General features: G+C 33.1%; 1 protein-coding gene across 1 annotated transcript in view; it reads left to right on the forward strand.

Moving 5' to 3' along the window:
• The window catches only part of LOC129217357 (CAP-Gly domain-containing linker protein 4-like), a 43,981-nt gene extending 32,351 nt beyond the window's left edge, over positions 1 to 11,630 (forward strand). Inside the window, exons 12-13 of the mRNA XM_054851641.1 lie at positions 2,003 to 2,103; positions 11,422 to 11,630. Coding sequence (XP_054707616.1) covers positions 2,003 to 2,103; positions 11,422 to 11,630 — 310 coding nt within the window. The remainder of the gene's footprint in view (positions 1 to 2,002; positions 2,104 to 11,421) is intronic.
• The last annotated feature ends 10,803 nt before the right edge of the window (positions 11,631 to 22,433 follow it).

Raw genomic sequence — 22,433 nt, forward strand, 5'->3', positions numbered from 1 at the left:
TTAGACTATGATTCCAGGCTTAGGAGGCTAAAAATGTGCAGTCTTGAGCAAAGAAGAGACCGAGGGGACATGATTCAGTTGTTTAAATTTATTAAAACGAAAGATGTTACGGGGCTGAAGTTTAGCACTGAAAACAGGACAAGGGATCATTGTTTTAAGCTATTTAAATATCAGGCTAACATGGATGTTAGGAAAAATTATTATTTTAGCAGGGTAGTGGAACCTTGGAACAGTTTACCGGAAGAGGTGGTAATGAGCAAGGGAGTAGATAGTTTTAAGAGGGCCATTGATCTTCACTGGAGATTGTAAATTGACTAGGACCAGTCTAGCTGGGCCCAGAGCCTGTTGCTGGTCGTCACTTTTGTATTTGTGTCTAAAACTTTAAGCAGTTGGCACTAAAATTTAATCCTTTTTCCTCTCTAGGATTTATGCTTGCTAATTTCATGCTTGCTTCATAGAAGCCTTGATTCAAAATTTTCATTATGATTGCTTTTAACATTACTGTTGCATGGAAACAAAATTTGTAACAATGGGTTTTATATTTAAACATTTAATAGGGAAATTACATGAAATTTGCTGTTTTCCACCCAAACTGAAATAATAATTTTATTTTAGAATTTTAATTTATCAGCGTTAAGTTGTACCTTAAGATTAAGCAAATCATTTATTGAAATCCCGAAGTCTCTAAGTGGTCTAGTTGCGGAGATATAAGCAAAACCAGGCCTCAGATTTCTCCGTAACAATCAGGCCAAGTATAAAAAAACTGCTTAAAAAATATATGTTCAGCTTATAAATGAATATAAGTTCTATACATATCTTATTAGCATTAATAAACAGTTTAATTTTGTAAAAAATATTGTTTAATAACAAATAATTTTATGAAAATTACCAGTGCTAAAGAATTTACCATAGCTGTTCAGTAAATAAAAATTTAACTTACCTCTCTAAAAGAAACCTAAAATAATTTATTTAAAAAAATAGGAACAAATCGTGATAACGAAGATTGTTTCTGAATTGATTACTTTATTGGTGTATATTTAAATCCATTAATAATGACCTAACATAAATAGCAAGCACATATTACATGCAATACTTTTTTTTTTTAAAAAGGTTACTTTCGAGATCTATTATTTTTTTCCTTACTGTGGTTTGCCTTCTGCTTACAACTGAATGGAGAAACTTGCTTTTGTTTTGCTTCAAAATAAACCTTGAATTATCCGGCATGCCGGAAAATTCAAGGTCAATGCTGGTCAACCTGCATGCCGGTAACATGGTATTTTGTTTATAGATGAAAGTTTAAGTCTGATTTTAGGTTTAGTACGTCAGTTACTGTTTTTATTCATCTATCTAATTGTTTATTTTGTTGACTCATTAGTTGGAAGCATCATTTTACACATGTACGTAGTTGCAAATGGTAGTAACCAATACCATTGTAAAAACACCAGCATTGATTTTTGTGACAATTGGAGTATATTCATATTTTAAATTGCTCCAGAATCCCCGCAGTAACAGCATTAGCTTAAATTTCTGTTACAAAGATGAGTCAAATGTAAATTCAATAAACATTTCATATTCTTGAACTGACTTTCTCAGAAGTCATGTACTTGCATTGACAATAAATAATTTTTTCATTCACTCTTCATTGTGACATTTTCTTTGCTGTTTGTTCAGAAAAGACTAATTTAAAGCTGCACTCAAAGCTTATTTTTATCGAATTTTATATGACTAATTTGAATAAGAGCAAATAATGTAAGATTCGTGGAACCCCTGAGTAATTTCCATGAAATCCTGGGCTTCTCCGGAACACAATTTAAAAATTGCTACCCCTTAATGTATTGCAACTTGAAATAGAGGCCTAATTGCTCAGTTGGTAAGAACATTGTACTAATAATGCAAAGTCCTGAGTTCAAATCCCCATGAATCTAACTAATGTACTAAAGCTTTGATACATTAGTTTTATTATTGGTCTGAATATTTTACTATTAAAAAATTTTTTTTCTAGGAAAAGTGCAAGATTTATCAACCAAACTGCAAGTCCTACTAATTCAAAAAGGAATTGTTGGTTAACCCTTGGCATCAATGTATTTGTGAACAATGAAATAGGTAATACTTTTACTTAAATTTCACTCATCTAATCTATTAAAGCTCAACCTATGACCTGCCGGCTGCATGTGGCCTTTTGTTTTGTTGAATATTGCGAATTGAAAATATGTTCTGGAGACTTCCAAAGCAACAATCATCTTTCGGTATCAAGAGTGATTGCTGCAAATTTTTAGCCAAATGGTCAGAAGTTGGTTTCTAAAAGACAGACAGCACCTTCGTCTTGATAAAATAAGCGTATACAGTCGAACCTTGTTAAACCACCAACCTTGGAAATAAGGCGAAAGTTGAGGATGGGGGTTTAATTAGTTTTCTCCAAACCTGCATGTATCCAAATTTTTATGAAAATACATTTGAAGGCATGTGTTTTCCTTTCCAAATGAACTTTGGAAAATAACAGCCCTTGGATTTCCTGCAGTGTGTCACCAACGGTTCTTTAGCTACCTGTTTTTTTTTTTTTTCTCCAGAATTTGAAAAATATTTATCAATGAATTGATGGCTTCAGGGCCGTCCAAAGAACTGACGGCACCCGGGGCGAACGTTTCCTGGCGCTCCCCCCCCTACACACGGAAAAATCAAGTTAGTTATAACATCAGTGCATAATACATACTTACATTTTTTACATATTAATGAACAGAACAATCAGAGGGCTATGCATAATACAAATTAAAACACAACTAATAAATCTGTTTCTAATATTTGTAGAACATTAATGCCCCAAAAACTTTTCGAAAAATGGAAATGTTAAAAGCCCAATATTTATCTAGTAAAATGTTATCCCACTAGATTAAAAACAAACAATTAAAACTGTATTGGTTACTCATATTGATCAAACTAAGAACACGAATAAATAATTTGCTGATTATAAATATAAAATGTATTTATCGAAGTAAATTACATCAAAATTAAATTTCGATCTGGACTCATCCAATGATTCTTTTCAAGAGTTTTTTTTTTTTTTGGTTTTACCTGTACCAACTTAATACCAGCTTTCATATATGTTATATACAAAGATGTTATTCTTTTGCATCAAATATTTGTAAGTTTTAAAGGAGAAACCCACAAATACTCAACAACGTCGAAAATCACTCAGAATTGCGTTGTTGGAGCTTTTATTTCGAAAAATCACTGACCCTAATATTACAAAATATGGCTTTATAAATTGCGTTTTAAGACTTGAGCTTAAGAAAATATTCATGCAAGGATCCCCATACCACCTTTCCTTAATATCACAAGCATTAGGGTTATAAACGACACTTACAAAAAAACTAAACTACTAAAATTGCATTTTTAAAACTAAAAGTTTCAAAATTTTGACCGGATAGATTTTGATCTCTTTTCTTATCCGATCAAAATAAAAAAAAAATTTTTGTTTTTTATTTTTTCAATATGTCCCCTTAACACTTTTTTATGTTTATGCAGAGGCATAATTCAAGTTTTGGTGAGAACTAAACAAAGGAGACGTGCCTTTTGTTTGATTCTAAACAGTTATACAGGGTTGTCCAAATTAAAGTTCCCCAACTCAGAGGCCTGTGCAGGATGTTCTATGGGTCATAATGTGATGAAATTTTGGAAACAGACACTTCAGATCATGCGCTCGTGATTTATTTAAAAAAAAAAGTACTAAAAGTTGCCGATAGATGGTGCTGTAACACAAGTAATTGGGAAATTTGCATATTTCAACGACATGGTTTGCCGAAATAAAACTTCTGTTCAACTTATGCAAAAGATGAGCCCTACAAAAGTGGAAGGTGGAAGACAGGCGCTGCACAGGCAGTTATTTTCAACCTCGCTGGTACACAATGGTGACTTTGAAAGACAAAGCTCTATTGGTCAAACTTTTTTACCAGAATGACGAGATTTCATGTGCTGCTTTAAGAGCATTCCGTGGGCTGAAGAACATGCGCCGAGGACCGATGTCACCACGCGCTTTAAGAGAGATGATGAGGAAGTTCGAAAGATCTGGACAACTGGGAATTTTGCCAGGTAGAGGACGCCATGCTGTGAATTCTGCACGCGTAGAAGACGTTGCTTTGGTGGTCGTGGATACCACTAGACAATCGCCACATGGTGTTGTAAGTGTGCCACGTGTTTCTCGTGCTGTGGATATGCCCTATACGACCGTCTGGCGTGTGATGCGTCGAATCCTACGCTATTTTCCTTACAAAATCCATAGTCTTCATCAGCTGTCGGACGGGGACCCTGTGGTTCGGGAAACATTTACGCTGCAGTTCCTTGCTAGAATGGAAGTCCATGCTGCTTGGCCGTGGAATATCCTTTGGACGGATGAGGCCCATTTTCACCTGAATGGTCAAGTGAATGCGCACAACTGCCACATTTGGGCAAGTGAAAACCCGCGAGCAATTCATCAAGTGCCCTTGCACCCTGCAAAGGTTACGGTATGGTGCGGTTTCACTGCAACATTCATCATTGGGCCTTGTTTTTTTGAAGAGTTGACTCCAAGAGGATTCGAAACCTACTCTGTCACAGGAAGACGATATCAGGACATGTTGATAACGTTTGATTCCTGTACTGCAACAATGTGGCCACCTCCAGGACACGATATTTATGCAGGATGGTGCACCTCCCCATATTCTTCTGGTTGTTCAACAGGTGTTACGGGCAACTTTCACTGATGCATGTGTGATCAGCCGCTGTTTCCCAACAGCTTGGCCTCCTTGCTCGCCTGATCTCACCCCATGCGACTTTTGGTTATGGGGATTTTTAAAAGATCAAGTCTATCGAGAAAATCCAGTAACCTTAGCAGATCTGAAAGACTCAATTATTCAGAATTTGCGTGGTATTAATGTGCACTTATTGCGTTCCGCTGTGGAACACACTGCTTTACGGATGAAAAAGTTGTGGAGAACCACGGAAGACATATAGAACATCTATAGAATGTCTTGTTGATCTGCAACGCCACCCATCGGCAACTTCAGTTACTTTTTTTTTCCATAAATCGCGAGCGCATGATCTGAATTGTCTGTTTCCAAAATTTCATCACATTATGACCCATAGAACATCCTGCACAGGCCTCTGAGTTGGGGAACTTCAATTTGGACAACCCTGTATTATATTTTCAGAAATTATATCTGCTTCAATGATACAAAGGAAACGAATGTTTTGGAAACTTAGAGAGTAAAATATTTTCGTGCCCTGGGAAAAAATAGAGAATCATTGCAATGATTATGTATTTTGTGTGTCTATGACTGTGTATCTATGACACAAAATGAGGGGTGCCGATAGGCGCCCCTAATTTTACACAATCAGAGCATTTTATACGATGAGGGGTGCGTTGTGGCGCCCCCTCATTTCGTGGCGCCCGGGGCGATTGCCCCGCTCGCCCCTCCCCCCTCCTCCCCCGTTGGGACGGCCCTGGATGGCTTGTGAATCAGTTTTTGTTCTTAAATTCACAAATTAGAATTTTTTCATGCATGCTTAAGATTGTTTTCTTCCATCTTAGCAGATCAAAGCAAAAGAACACGATGTTATAGAATGTTGATACAAACTAGTTTGCTGAAGAATGCACACAGTGTCAATTACAGGTTAAGCCTCAGCACCCTCCCTTCGCGGACCAGGACAGAAAAAGGGGTAAAGAATGAATGCTTTCATAGCTGTGTATTTAAATGTCAAAAGGAAAAGATTGAAAAAGGTAGGGGAGCAGATAAGATCCAGTTAAAATTGGTAGAGATGTTGGGAGCAATGCACCTTGGTGACTGAGTGCGACAGGGGGCTAAACAGAAAAAGAGATTAGAGAGCTAGACACTTTTATGTGGGGGCTAATGTAGGTGCATTTGTAAGCATTAGTGGCAGGTATGTGTAACATAGATGTATTCATGATTTCCCTCTGTGGCTCATCATAGACATTCACTCTCCTAAATAGCTTATTTCCAAGTTTGAATCACTTGACATGGTCTTTCAAGATGGCGGTTTAAACAGCAATATTGTTATACCAATTATGCTGTTTCCCTCGAAAATCAATGGCGTTTGGCTGTAGGGGGTGGGGGTTAAAGGAGGAAATATGTACTGCATTCCTATACTGAACATTTTTTTTAACCACCTTTCACAGCCAAGTAAGAGGGTGGTAGTTTGTCGGGGGAGGAGGGTTGACGAGGTTCAACGGTAGTAATGATAACAGCAATTCTTGGTTTGTAATTTCCATTTCTTTTTGATGCTTTCCGATGTTATCTAGGGGTTCCCATGTCACAGTCGAACCTAATTGTCATGACATTGGGATCTCATGACACTCAAGATGTTACGCTACGTTTTCAAAGTCCCAAACTTATAGCGTATAATCTCAATGTTAAGTGGTTTCGGATTTTATGACAGTGCTTTGTGAAGCTATGGTTACAACAACACTTTCAGCTGCTCAGATAAAATCAAATTTTCCTTTAAAACTGAAATATTTTCAGTAAAATAATCAAAACGTATGGAAAAAGTTTGCTGTAGGATTTTCTGACAAGCGATAAGAAATTTGTAGAGCTGGTTTTGAAAACTGGACCAAATAAGTAGAAAGAGAAGAGAAAAGCCATGTTACCTTCTGTTTGCAGGCTTCTCCCATGGGAGAAAGAGAGCGTTACTGAACCCTTTATTACAGGGTGGCGACTGATCAGGGAAATCAGGGAAAAGTCAGGGAACTTTATCACTCAGGGAAACATCAGGGAATTTTGAAAAAAATAAGAATTCAGGGAAAATTTATCAAATGAAGAAAAAAAAAATTTTCCCTTGCAAAATGAAGTACTTTGACTCCTTTTCCGCCAATTATTTGTTTTAAAAAATAAAATTAATGAGTTGTGATTATACAGTGCCACATATTTGTGCATATTTCTTCCTCAAGGTCAAAGTATTCAATCTTAGGATGAGCTTCCCAAGATTGCTTCTGTGTCTGTAAAGTTGTTTATTTTACATAGTTTGAATTTTCCTTCCACGCATTCCATGCTACGTAAAATAACCCTCTAGCCAAAGAGGAAGCTGTCATTCATACAGGGTTTGTACGGGTCATGGAAATCCTGGAAAGTCATGGAAAAAAATTTAACGAATTTCAGACCTGGAAATTTTCCAGGTCTTTTAATTCTGGTCGAAAATTTTAATTCTGGAAAATTAAAATTTTCGTTCAAAGTCATGGAAAATTATTTAAAGTCATGAAAAAAATGTTCTGGACAAAGAGAAAAGTAACAGTTGCTAAAAGAGCATCAGAAATAATGAGTGATTTAACAGTCTTACATATTAAAACTGGAAACTTGAACAATCCCAAAAACAATTCTGAATTTTGAAATCTCATTACATTCACTTCTGTAGCAGCCGCTCGTCTTTTTTTGCAATGTGATTTTATTGCTTGGACATCACTCATTTTGCATTTACCATTATTTTCAAGACTTTTTATATTCTGTAGTAGCGAACTTGCACAGTCTTGATTTTGCCACGACCACCTAAAAAATGCAATTCAATTGCATCCGAGTTTGTTTCCATCACTCGTAAAAACTTTATTACTAAATTTATCAGAGTTTATCTCAATTTGTTGAAAGTTTTAGAAAATGAAGATCTTTGGTCAGATGATAAAACACAGAAATAGGGGAATTCTAATACTCTAAAACAGTACTGCTCAACATACGGCCTGCAGAACTAATCCATGCAACCCACTGCTACGTTCAATATCAGGAACCAAACCCTATATTCAGGAATTTCTGAACCTACTAATTTATATGCATTTGAAAATGTGCAAATAAGTAAACAAGTACATTTGAATCAGAAGATTTATTCGCTACTGAATGTTTTTCTTCCTTTATTTTAAATATAAATATCTGGTTTAGAAACATGGATTTACTAAAGGGTGGCTTTTCTTTAATGAACCAAAGTACTGCCAAGCTATGTGTATGCTTAAATGCACTGCTGATGCTAAAAGGCAACCTTTGAAGCAAATTTATTGAAACTTAGTAATGACTCATTCAACCTTTGTCCCATTCATTATCATTCTACCTGTTTATAAAGATTATTAGACATTTAAGCACCGTTATATTTCATTCACTGTAGTTTTACTAACTTTACTAAAAGTTATATGATGAAGACATATAAGAATAGTTTAGTTTTTAGGTGTACAGTGTACACTGATATTTTTCGTTGAGGTAGAAGCATTCATGTAGAAGTTTCGCCAATATTCATTTCCAAAAAATTTCCAGTTTGAGATTAAATAGTACTATTCTTTTCATGTAACAAGGTCATGAAATTTTTTTATGAAGTCTTAAAAAAGTCTTGGAAAAGTCATGGAATTTTTTCATCCGAATAGAGTATGAACCCTGTTCATAACTCTGCTCCCTTGCCTTTACTCATTGCCTTGAAGTAATTAGGATACTGTTATCACGATTTCAAGAAAGAACCTTTGTTTTTTAAACTAATGCTAAAAAAATCTTAAAAGTTTCACTTGACTTTTTTTTTATTTAATTGCTAAAATTGAATTTTGACTTATTAATTTTTTATTTATTTATTTATTTTACCATGGTATTATTCGTTGCCATGCTTCAGATTACACAAAGGGGTTTTATTTCAGACTTTAAAACTTTTATTTTAAAACCACATGCATATACATTTTGAATTTAATAATTGTTTTGCATTTTAATGTTGTTTGTTACTAAAGTAATCTAAGCTTTTTTTGCAACAACTAATGACATCATTTGAAATTGAGTTGTGTACGTAAGTAAATATTTTAATTATTTTTAAATAGTTAAAATGCTGTAGTCATTCATTAAAACTTAAGTTCTTGATTAGAGAATAGCTGAATATGACTGGTTGTTGAAAGATTTCAATTTGTTTTACATAAATATGTCTATTCTGCCGTGTGCAGGTAAAAAGCAGTAACTGCACATTTTTCTTTTTTTTTTTCTTTGCATTTTTGTCATCTATTGTACATTATCTTTATTTTACATACCCACTTATTTGGTTTCTGCTGAAAAAGACGCGCGAAAAAACGTCAAATTCCAACATTTTCCTATTGTTAGTACTGAATGCACCACACATTTCTTTAAAAATCTTGAAAGCTAATTTCTGTATATACTACCATTTACCTGCAAACGGCAGTATTATTTACGCAAGTAAAACTACATTACGTCCATACTATAACTATCACTTGTTTGTTATCCTTGCAGCAACAATTATACTGCTTGAAAATTCAGTTCAAGATTATTTCCATTTAAATTTTTTAGTTTTATCATTATTAGATATGTTTTTAAGAGTGATTTCAATGATTTCTTAGAATTCTTATGTTAACTGGTTCCTGGAAATAAAGTATTTGTTTTAGATTTCCTACAATATTTCTCTGTCGATAATTTAATATACAATTTTTACCAAAAAAAAAAACATATTTTCAAAATATATTTTTAATTAACACCTTAAACCGTTTGAAACACTGCATTTAATTTAATATGCAATGCTTTTCAGGTAGGGCAAAGAAAGGAAACCATTATCATTGGAAATGTAAATCAGGGAACTTTGGTGAACTTTCAGGGAAATCAGGGAAAAGTCGGGGAACTTTTTTTTACAGTTTCTGTCGCCACCCTGTATTAGATTGACGAGAAACACACAACCTTTAGGCATAGAAGAGAGCTAGAAAGCATTCTTTTAAGACTATGAGAGTAGCTATCAGAACTTAATCAAAATGTTTTCTATCTAAAGTGAAGAGTTCTTCAATTTATTTCTTTTTGTCTAATAACTACATGAAACTCTTCTTTTTTTTTTTTTTAAACTTAAAAATCAATTTTGTAGAAAGTACAATTGCTTAAATTGCTATTCAAAAAGTTAACTCCTTTTGAGAAATACTTTAGAGCAATGAAATAGTAGATGTGAAGTATTTTTCGTATTTTTTCAATTGTAGCTTTGTCTGTCAACCTGTTTAAAATCAGATTAGTTGAATCTAATTAATAACATCAAACTCTTTATTGATTCATTGTACCTGTAATTTAATTAAAATATTGTTCAATTAGGTTTTTTAAACTATTCTGATTAAGACGTTGCTCCGGCTATAAGGACACCTTGTAGACAGTCCCAAACGTGATGTGATAACAAGGTTCGACTGTGTATTTAAATTTTATATGCATTCTGGCTCACGCAAGGCATTTTAACATAAAATGCGGCCCCGTGTAAAAAGTAGTAGACACCATTGCATTAGGGTATTAGCAGTTTTTTTCTCTTTTTTTTTTTTTTTTTTTGCTGCGGGGAAGGAGTTGGTTTTTAAATAACTCTTGTGTTATCTCTATGTAAACCATTCAGTTAAGATTAATAAAACCATTTTAATTTTAAAATTATAAAGTAATTTCTCTATTTTTTTTTATCGTTATTAGGAAAGTATATGCAAGTACTTTCCAACACCAATCACAAATACGGAATTTTGATGAAGATGCGGCAATTTATATATGATTTTAGCTATGCTCTGAAAATTTTGTTCTGAATGAGACAAATCATAAAATTTTGCTCATCATTAATTTAATCTTTAATAATACTTCTCCCTCAGGGGGTTTTACATCCCCTTCTGTATCCCAGCCTGTTCAGAGCAAAAGGTTCTGGAGGATTAATCCCCCCCCCCCTTTCTCCTTGCTTTCCTGAGAACAATTATGCAAAATATCTGTTCAAAAAATAAAAATAACCAACACACAACATCTAGTATCCAGATCTAAGTTTCCAGCCCCTGGCATAGATTGAATAGTGGCATCTTGAACTCAAATTTTGTTTTTTGCTATCAAGTAAGAGGAATGTTGTGATAACACCCTGCTATAGTTAAGTTTATTGTTTCTACAAATGGCTCCAATTGCAATCATTGTTTTCAAAAAACATAATTTAATTCAAGACATCAATACTTAAATGACTGCCAGGGGCTGGATGCTAGATGTTATGTGCTGGATGCTGTGTTTGTCTTAAGTTGATTGTATAAAGTCGAGAGAGTGAGGTATAAGCAAAGTTGATTCTGAGGGATATGAAGGAGGAGTCCGCGACTGCCCAAGTAATCAGAGTAAATGCGTTTTAAATTTGTTTTATCTTAACTTTAATTTTGATTACAATTATTATTGATTTATAAGCATGTTTTCTGGTAAATAAAGTAGGTTTATTTACCAATAAAATTTAATACATTAATGATAGATAAAAGAAATCAACCTCTATTAACCTGGATGATTTTCATAAATCAACTGGAAAACCTGGAAAAGTGAGCAAACTTCTTTCTTGAACATTTCAAGCGGCCCTGTGAAAAGGTTTAATGTTAAGCCACATAAAATAACTTAAAATTAAAAGAAAAATTTGATTGTTTCATGCTTTTTTTTTCCCTCTGCTTTTTTTAAGGAGCTGTTCGTTACATTGGTCCTGTAGATTTTGCAGATGGAGTCTGGCTGGGTATTGAACTTAGAACACCCAAAGGCAAAAATGACGGAACTGTTCAAGGGAAAAATTATTTTACATGTAGACCTGGGTATGGACTGTTGGTTAGGCCAAATAGAGTTACTGTTAGAGGTATTAATGGTGCTAAATTATTAGAGGAGTCTTCATCTTGACAGGTTGTATTTTGAAGTTGAAAACTTTCTTATACTAAGATTTTTTAAAAATGTAAATATAACTTGTGTTGATAGATATTGTTCTCTGTTTTTAACTACAACTTCCTCTTTCTAAAATAAAAAATTGGACTTCTTTAAATATTTTGTATGTAATGTATGATAGTTTTTAAGGAACAATATTTTTAAAATTTGTTGATGCTTTTAAAGGGTTTCATTTTTGTGTGCAAAATTTTTGATTCAATCATGTTGTCTTCATCTTATAACCTGTTCATCCGTTTTGTAGATATGTAAATTTGTGTTGATATTTTTTTTCCTTTGACTTTTTTGTTGTTGTAAATAATTTTTTAAGTTTTAAGCTATTTTGAATAAGTCAATGGTTAAAAACGAAACATTCCAAAACTTATTTAGAAATTGTATACCTCTGTCATTTCATGTGTTAAAATTTTATGTGAAATCTATTTTTAAAGTTTTCTTTGTAGATATTCAATGAAGATATTTTAAAAAGATTTTATTTGTTTAATTAGAAGCTTTTTGCTTCTTCAAATGCATTTTCTTAGCTTTGAATAGTTCTTAATCTCTTTAAAAATTTGGTATTTGAAGCTTATATTTGAAGCCTTTTGCACTTCGATTTCTCAATTATTTTATGCTATACTTTATTTTCATTATGTACAAGACAAAAAGTCATGCATTTTATTACCTCTTTTCAATGCTGCTATGTTATGTTTTGATTATTATGCTTATCTTTATTGCTTTGCTTTTATTAGAAGCTAGTGCAGTTGCAGTATATGCAGCAATATAACATGTGAATATGTTTTTATACATATTTCTGCAGCAAAAATTGCTTTAGCCCATGCTTTATGCCCCCCCCCCTTTTTTTTTTGTGAGACCTAAAGTTACATGACATATAAAAATGGTTAAAATCAGTACAAGAATTTTTTATTCATTGTTACTTTATTGTTTTGCTTTTCTAAGTCTACTGAATGTTTCAGGGAAACAAATTTTTGAATACAGTTTTTAGACAAAGTTAAAAACGTCTCTAATCTTTATCGACAAAGTTTATTAATATTATGCATTATTTATATGCATATATATATATATATATATATATATATATGTGTGTGTGTGTATGTGTATATATATACAGGGTCCATTATGAAAGTAATGAGCATAATGTTATTGTGACGCGACGATAGATGGCAGCAAGGTAAAACCGGCTGGTTAAATGTGGTGCGGGATATGCCCTTTCAATGCATCCAGTCGTCAGTTGCTTTCGAGCAGTGTGAGCGGAGATAGGTGCCTCCGCTTGAAGTATGTTTTCAACTTTTGTAACATAACGCAATGGAGTGTTCGCTTGAACAATGATATGCCATAAAGTTTTGCGTGAGGTTTGGAAAAAATGCAACCGAAACATTACAGATGCTGCAAGAAGCCTTCAAGGACGATTGCATTTCAAGATCACAGTCTGGGAAGTGGCACAAGGCATTCAAAGAGAGCCAGGAGGAGGTCGCCGACGAACCCCGTTATGGATGTTCCCCCCCCCCCCCCCCCCCCCGGTGATCCCTCACCACCTTACAGTCCCTACTTAGCTTCATGGGACTTCTTTTTGTTTCCGCGACTCAAGAGAGAGAGAGAGAGAAGAAAGGAAAACATTGGGGAACCTTGGAAAACATCCAAACCATGTTACTATGTTCCTGACAGGCATTCCCTTGGAAGAGTTTCAGGGTGTCTTTCAGGCGTAGCAAACACGTCTCCGCAAGTGTATTGATGCAGGAGGAATGTATTTTGAAGAATATTGAACATTTGTACAAATTACGATCAATAAATATATTTTGCCAGTAAATGCTCATTACTTTCATAATGGACCCTGTATGTCTATGTTTGTGTAATGTTATCATCTTCAATCACAATAGTTTTTAAATGTGTCTATGTTCCAGTTCTCCAGTAGTTTGGATTTGACAAGTTGGCACCAGTTCCAAATATACTCCTACTGTTTACATATTAGAAATTATTGCCTTCATTCCTTTTGTTTTAAAAAATTACAGTATAACTTCAATTTTACGATACCCGATTTAACAATTTCCTCAATTTAAATATTGCATTTCACTGGTCCGGATTAGACTGCATTGAATGTCTATGTTCCTCGATTTAACGATATCCTTGATTTAACAGTAACTTTTTTCAGTCCCTTGACAATCGTTAAATCAGGGTTCTACTGTCTATAAGAATTTGAAAAACATGTTATGGTACGAGAAATGAAGTGGTGCAAATAACAAAACAAAGATTGAGAGTAAAATGAGTAATTGTCTAGGGGCTTACATTTAATCGTCTATCCAAATCTCACTGGGTAGGAGCACCTGTCTAATAGTACCTCAAAACAGATTGGTGTTTAATGATGTGACTAAATGTGGGTGGGACAAATTGCTAGTTGTAGGCAGGATATTTATTAATAGGCATTTACCTGCACCCTAGTAAATGTTAAAAAATCAAGTGTTTTATAGTTTTCAAGTGATTTTTAAAGCCTCTTAAATCCTAAAATATTACAGCCACAGAAGAAATATTTCAAAAAAATATAAATTGACTTGATAAAAAAAGGGGTGTTTTTGAGGAGGGCATTGTTGCATTGTAATAATTATACATACAAAAGTAAAATGTGCGTAATAGCTTATCTATCAGATCCACCAATGCAAAGAAGCCATCAAAACAAGCAGAGTTTCAAATTTCAAATCAACAAAATTAAAATGACTCTGAAAGTAGTGAATTTGGGGAGGGTGCTAAAGTTTAAGAATGCAATTATATTAAAAATATATAAGTACCCAGATCTTAGGCATTTACCCTAAGTTATAAATAGAACAAATTCTATCATTTGCGTTGAGTGTCTCCAAATTTTCATTTTTGTCTTTTACACCTCTTTGTTTCAAGGCACCTCACATGATAACCTATTTTGCAATCAGCCTTATGTCTTTTAGTATGCTGGCAAATATTTTGATAGTATTTATTCGTTCCCACATTAAAGAAAAAAAAAAGGTTTTTTGTGTGTATACTTATGTAATTTTTGATGGAAAAAGCATCTGTAAGCATGTTTGGAAATTGCATTTATGAAATAATTCTATGGCATTTCTTTGTTGTAAATATAGTATAAAGTGTTTTTCAGTGAATTGAACTGCACTTATTATTTATTTGTAAATCTTAATAACTTTTTCTAATTGTAGATTTAAATGCATTTATGAATGATTATACAGGTGTAATATTGAAAACGTTTGAAACAATTATACAATTCTATGTGCAATAAAATAACTATGTGTATATCGCTGCCTCAGAGCAACGTAATACATTTAATCCCTGGAATAAGAATAAGATGTCCTACTATAACTTTGAAGTGACGATATTATATTTGAAAATTAAATGTCAAATTAATTCTACTTATGTCTTAACATAATTTATGAGTAAAAAGGAAAAATTCCAAAAGTACGAAATATTAAGGTGAAGGTTTTTATCATTAAATTATGAAATGTGTTCAGCAAATTACAAGATGCAGTTGCTCTTATTGAAATTTATTTGTTCAATATTAACGCACAATGCATTGCAAGTATGTTAAAGGTTTTTTTTTTTTTTTGCATTTATCATCAATTATAAATGAACTATTTAAATTAAGAGACTTCATTTAGTACCTATCTGATCTACATTGTTTAACAGTTGTTAGAAAAGATAAGATACCTAAATGAAAAAGTAATATTGTTTATAAAACAAAAAACTTGCAATGCTTTTTGAATAAATTATTGAAATTGTTTCACATTTAAAAGTATGATAGCTTTTTTTTTTTTTTTTTTTCAAATCATAAGTAAATATTTTTAAAGAATAAAGATCTCTTTGTGATAATTTTTTCAAAACTCTTGTTATTAATCACATTCCGCATTTTTAAATTTTCTGTGTTATTACTTGTTCCTATAAATGTTTTTGAAATCTAATAATTGTATATTCAAGAAAATATTAATTTCAAAACTACCTCTTTGCAGGTACGATTGAGCTTTATTTATTTATTAGTGTAAATGAGCTTGTGTTTAAAATTTGTGATTATGAACATTAATATTTACACCTGTGATAGCTAATAGGATTTGGTTTGCAACTTCATTTAAGATGCAGCTAGTAAGTAGTAAACAAGTAAATAGTTATCATTGTTTTGTAACGATTTGAATGCATACACAGTAGAGTCTCGAAAATCCTAATCTCAAATGTCCGAGGTTCCGCTTAATCCGAGGTGCTTTGTTGTTTTTTTTTTTAAGGCATACTTTTAATCGACAAAAAATATTTTAATCTGAAAATTGAAATATTTTGCTATGTAGAACTTTTCCAACACCATACAATAAGGTAATAAAAATATATTGAAAGGTTTGTGTCAATAACACTTGCCAAGTGGCATGAAATATTCATTGACTGTTAGAGATAGATTATGAGATGTCTTGGAGAAAGTAGGTTGACACAAAAAAAAGCTTGAAATTAAAACATTGTTTTGCCTCAAAGAACGAACAAATAGCTCTTTTGGAATATCTGGTTGCAATTTAAAATGTAAGTGCAGAACTTGACACTGTACGAAACGTATATAGGAATTTTTATCTGTCTATCACTAACGTTTTTGTATTATGCGAGGTATATACGTACGCTCACACATAGACTCAAATGTCATGACGAAACTCATCAAAACTTATTCAAGGACGATCAAAGGGCAATTTTTTTTTTTTTTTTTTTTTGGTTGCCTACGAGTTTACACACAAACAGGCTTATACCAAGAAAAAACTAATCAAAACTCGTTTAGGGTTAATTAAAACATTAATTTATGTCGATATTTCATTGATGAATTTTTCGAGGAGACAATATTTCCTTTTCGGAGCGTTAGGAAGTAAACAACGCACGTCTTTATGAAGTCAAAAAACTTTTTGGCTAATCCGAGGTGGTGCGAGTAAAATTACCTCGGATTTTCGAGACTCTACTGTATGAGATTTCTATAATTAAAAGTAGATGAAATGCATTTATGAGCATCTACAAATAAATTTCGAGGCAAACTTTAGAACCCAAATGGGGTAACTCTCCTGCTTCTGCCTGAGGCTCCTGGTTTGGTGTTCAGTCTCGAACCTCCTGCTACAAGAAAAAAATTATCATGCTTTTTAAGGAATTGAAAAATTGCCAAACTTTGTGACCATTTCAAGAGTAGAGCAGCAACTTCTTTTTTACTTTCATTCATCTTAGTAGTGAAAATTTCGAAAATCAAAGGAATCAGATGTTTGTTACTCCAAAAATGTGGACAGTATGTTTTTGAAAAATGCAAAAGTAGTAAGTAGTAAAAGTAGTAAAAGTAGTAGCTCCAGCATCTTTAAACAACATTTATGCAAATATTTGTTACAAAAAGGGACTGTTTAATGGCTCCCCCCCCCCCCCCCCCCGTATTTGTGTCTTGTGCTTATGTGTAAGTGCTAATTATAATTGTATTAGTATCTTTATTTTCGTTGGATTTAAAGTTTTCCTCTATAGTCAATTGCTAGACTAAAGAAAAATGTTTTAAATAAATGTAATAACAAGTCCTAATGGGGAAGAAGGGGGGTACAGCATAAATGTTATCCTATTTATATCTTTCAAATTAACAATTTTGTACTAACATTCATCTGGTTCTGAGGTACAAAAATTTCTCCTGCTTTTTCGTTTTGTTTCTCAGGCTTTTCCATTTGTAAGGTCGACATATGTGGAAGACACTTGGTAGTTTCCATCTGAATGTGATATTTTATTACCTCAATATTTTTGTTGTATTACTGTGTGTTATAGTATTTAAAAGCTTTCCAGTGAGGGGTGCATGTTTCCCCTCTGTATGTTAAGTGTTAGTTTAGGAAATTGATGTTGTCATCAAAAGAGGATTAGACTGGTAACTTCTCTACAAATGTGACAAAAGACTTTCTTTGTCTAAATCTGTAAAATCTCTTCCAGCTGCAATTGAATTGCTCATACTTTATCATTTAGAATTCTATAAAAATAAGTTATACTGTTTTGATCCTGACAAAATTGATAAGAAAGCATTTTAAACACTTTTAAAGCGTTTTAAACTTGTGTTGTGAAAAAGAATAATAATAATAGCAGATATTTTAATAAAATATTCTTTTAAAAAAATCATACAATGTGGTTTTTCCCCCCCCTGCTTTGACTTATTTTTCTTACACATGTACTGAAATAAAGCTCTCTGGGAAGTCTTTTATGAAGGATTTCAGCGAGTCAAAACATATCTTTCATTCAGAACAATACTATCAAATATTTTAATAAAATATTTTTAAAAAATTACACAAAATGGGGTTATAAATATTGCTTAGCACAAAAAGTTTTTTTTTAATTTTAATAATAGTGAATTTAATAACGATTCCAGTGATGTAAGATTTGTTATTTTATTATTTTGAAAAACAAAATAGAATTTTATATAAGATAGGGGGAGGGGTTTGAAAAATCTTTCTTACCCTTACATAGGGGAGGGGGGGTCAAAAATTGCCAAAATTATCCGTACATAATTAATTAATGGCCCCTTGGAACTACATTCTGAATTTAAAATTTTGTTGCGGGCAGTATTTTATTTCGTGAAAAATTTGTTTTGTGGTGTTGTGTGCACATGAAATGCTTCAAAATCTGAACACCTCTTATATTTTCTGTGTAAAATTTTGTTTCTTAAAATTTTTGGTAGATTGGTTGTTCAGGCACTTTTCTGGATGTCTCTTAGAACAGAAGCGTAGCTAGACTCGACTTTTGGGGGGGGATTACTTCTTTTATATATATATATATATATATATATATATATATATATATATATATATATATATAAACTTTTTTTAGCATTAAAAAAATAAAAGGGAGGTGAATCTTACATACTTTGGAATGACTTTTAAATGGAGTGCCCCAAGTCCGACACTTGTGTCAAACAAACAAAAGCAAAGAATTTTTTAAATATTTTTTTAATGTTATGGAAAATTGAACTTTTTTTTATATTTTCCCTCCATTTAATTTAAACTGAAATTTTCTAGCAACAGTCTTGTCAAAACCAGTCAATCCAAACCAATGAGCGTGTTCCGTTCATTTCAGTGTGACTGCTTAATTTAGAGGCTAACACACATCTACAAAAGCTGGCACCCCTGAAAGCTAATGAAATTACTTTTCATATCATTATATTTGTATGTTGCTTTTTATGTATTTACATTTATGCTAATTTTAAAGCAGTTAATAAAATTTGAATTAAAAAAAAAGGGAAGAAATGTAGGCGGTAGAAAGTTATTCGCTCAAAGCTGCATATGTGTTCTCCTCTCAAGTTTTTATTTTTAATTTTATTAGCTGCTTTAGAATTTACATAAATATCTATTTGAGAGAGCAACAGCAATTTTCGAGTGTTATAAACAGAAGTCTTTTTTATTTTCTACTTTTTAATGCGAACCAAGCTAACAGAAATAGTCTAGATTTCTTTCGTTTTTTAACATTTTATTCATGTAATGCTATGCAGTTTTTCTGTTGAATTAACATAAAATTACCTTCAGAAGGGTCCGATGGGACTAATGCTGCTTTGCAGACTGTACTTCGTTTTCTTCAGCCGACGTTAACTTTCTCTTTTTAGAGCAATCCTTTTCGTCATTTTCATTTTTTTTTGGGGGGGGGGGTTAAAAAAGCTTGTTATCGGTTTTGCTGGCTTCATTATGCAACAACTTTCACTTAGAATGTACTACTTTAAACAGACTGTACATTTCCAAAAGAATACGCAGTAAATACTGGCTGAAAAATCAATGTTCTTGCAATGGATACTCAATGGTTAGCAAATGTCGTTTTGATTATGACCTATGATGACACACACGAGACTAGACCAACAAAAACCTCTATCGTCTCGAATTCCGGTCATGCTATCATTTTCGGATTCGAAGCCCAATGAACTTTAAAGCAGCAAACAAAAACATTTTCTTCAACTCAGAAACACAGGAGTTGTCTTCAAGCTCTGAGGGGGCAGTGGGAAAAAGGGAGAAGTGTGGAAGATTAACAAAAGGACATTCGTTTTGCACACTTTCTTGGAAGGGGTGAAATTCACAGGTTTGATATTTAAGATGAACATTTCAAGTTCATGATTACAGGTCATTGAAGTTAAAAGCCATTTCGCTCTGTCTTCTGGATCACATTTCGCTCTGTCATCTGGATTAGTACTGTTCTTTGGTTGCTCTCTTTCTTAAAATTGTGATTCCTTAGAAAACTGAAATGATAGGAGTAAAAAGAAAGTATAAGATTTTTTCAAGTGATGTAAAAAGGAAAATCGTAGAATATTGGCCAAGTTAGATTTGCAGCAATTGCTAACTTCAAGAAGATAAATAATGAATCAAAAAGAAAAAAAGAAGAAAATCAGGGACCAAAAAGCAATAAAAGACTTTTTCTTGAAAAAAATATGCTTAAAGTTTCTTTTTGTGTCAAAATGATTCCTTAAACTCGTAATAAAGCACTTAATAATGTAATAGCAGAATAAATACCTAACAAAACTAATACAGAAGAATTTTAATCAAGAGCTCATATTGTCTTGATTTCAAATTTTCACCATCATATTCCCAATTTCTGTAAAGTTTCTTAAAGCCCCCGTATCTCAAAACCTCCTTATCTCGATTTTTTTCTTTCCTGTGAAGTTCGAAATCTACAGATTCGACTGTATGCAATATTCCCACTGCGCCACTCACAAAATTAAACATATTCAACAATTTGCAGAATCTATGTCGAAGAAAGGCTAGATATACATAGATTTAACAAATCAATCTCATTTCTAAAGCGAAGTGTCAAATTTCAGTCAATTATCAAAAAATTGTCGCAGCAGAGGGTCTTACGCTTGAGATGGTCACTCAAAGAGCAGATTTTCAATGGCATTGGGGGGGGGGGGAGCAAAGTGAATTTTTGACCTTTGTTACTCAGGAAAAAATCATTTAATTTTTTTCTTTCTCTTCACTTTTCTTTTTTTGAGACAAACGTTTCGGGGGGGGGTTTCCCCCCCCCCTTAGCTACGCCCTTGTCTTAGAACATGTCCGCATAAACAGCTAAGCTGGATTTATTTTATATAGAGCAACTTAAGTGAGACGGGGTAAAGTGGTCATAGGTTAAGCTTAACATATATTCTTCATCTAAAATTATTTGCAGGGTTCGTACGCTCCTTCAAAACTCCTCCAATACTCCTTCATTTATAAAAAAAAATTTAAAGGGCCCTTCAAACTCCTGCATTTTGGTTTTAACTCCTTTTTTAGAGAGTTCAAGACTAAATAATCTTCCTCTATAACAGAAACTTAAAATACTTCGATTGACAAGTAACTTCGTCACAAAGGTGATTTTAATGCAGTAATTTCCTGTATTTATTTTTTTCGATTTACAAATGGATCATAGTTAATTCATAAATGCTGAAGGTGAAAATTTTATTAGAAGACTAAGACATTTCATAAGTGAATTGTCTTAGTCACGATTATGATTATTGTTTTTTTCCTCCACCACACTCTCAGCAGCAAAAGTTAAGTTGTCTAATTATTATTTAAATATAAAAAAAACAATTGTTTAGTTAATTGCAGTTATGATATTGTAAAAAGGGTCATCCACAAGTGATCTCATGCTTGGAGGAGGAGATGGGCTCATGAAATTGTGACAAGGGGAAGAGAGAGGGTGACAAAAAGTGACATCACACAGTTATTGTAACAATGTATGTAAAAAAATATGACGTGACAAGAGGAGAAGTTTGGGCTGAAGTGTGACACTTGGTTATAAAGGGTGCTGATAGTCAAATATATTGAAAAAAAGTGTTACCTCATTTAATGACACTTCATAAGTACTCCTTCAAAATCTCATTTTACTCCTTCATTTTATTTCTGAAATTGAGTACGAACTCTGATTTAATCTTCACTGGAAAGGCAGATATCAATTAAATGATGAGTTTATTAACTGTTTGCAGTTTTTAAGGTAAACTAAATTAAATACAACTGAGTTTAAATTTGATATAGCATATTGATTGAATTAAAGCAAGATTCTAATCCTAGAATATTTGGAGAAGCGTCAAAGCATGTTATAAGTTACGGCATTTGTTTGTTCTACCTTTTTCATCCGCCATTAGACTGGCTGCAGCGCCCCTTATAGTTTATTGGAGTTACGAATCGGAATAGTTCAAGTTTTACGGGGGAGTGTGGGAGCGGAGGCCACATTGGCTCTCGATGGTGCTGAGGTTCAATTTTTCGTCTGCAGGTAGCATTTAGTTTTAATAGTGGTATAGAAAATTGTTTTATTTAACAATCAATGGATTTTATAGATTTTTCTCATGAACATGCGTATGGCTTAGCTTATGTTCGACGAGCTCAACTGGTAGCGACCGATCGATTGATCTTGTGACAGATAGTGACGTCAGCTAATGCTAAAACATGCGAGGTGACGTCATTATTTTAACCGGTGAGCTACTGATCGCTCATCGAACTCAACCTTACTAAAGACTTATGATTGCATGAAAAATGCTGGGGAAAAGGAAAAGAAAAAGTAAGCTTTCCGCATGTTTCGGATGAGGCAAGAGGCTTTAATTCATGAAAATACGATTACAAATAAAGTATTTCGCATTAAATGACTTGTTCATTCATTTACTACGTTAATTTAAAAACTTTCAAAAGATCTCTTTTTTCAATAGAAAGAATGCTTCGCCGTGATGTCATGTGAATAGGATCCAATGTATTTAGGAGGAGGCGCCTTTAGCTTGTATCTCTCTTCTAAGAATCGCTCACATTACCGCATCAACACCAAATGCAA

The sequence above is a fragment of the Uloborus diversus genome, chromosome 2 (genome assembly GCF_026930045.1).
Source record: "Uloborus diversus isolate 005 chromosome 2, Udiv.v.3.1, whole genome shotgun sequence".
NCBI classification, from domain to species: Eukaryota; Metazoa; Arthropoda; class Arachnida; order Araneae; family Uloboridae; genus Uloborus; species Uloborus diversus.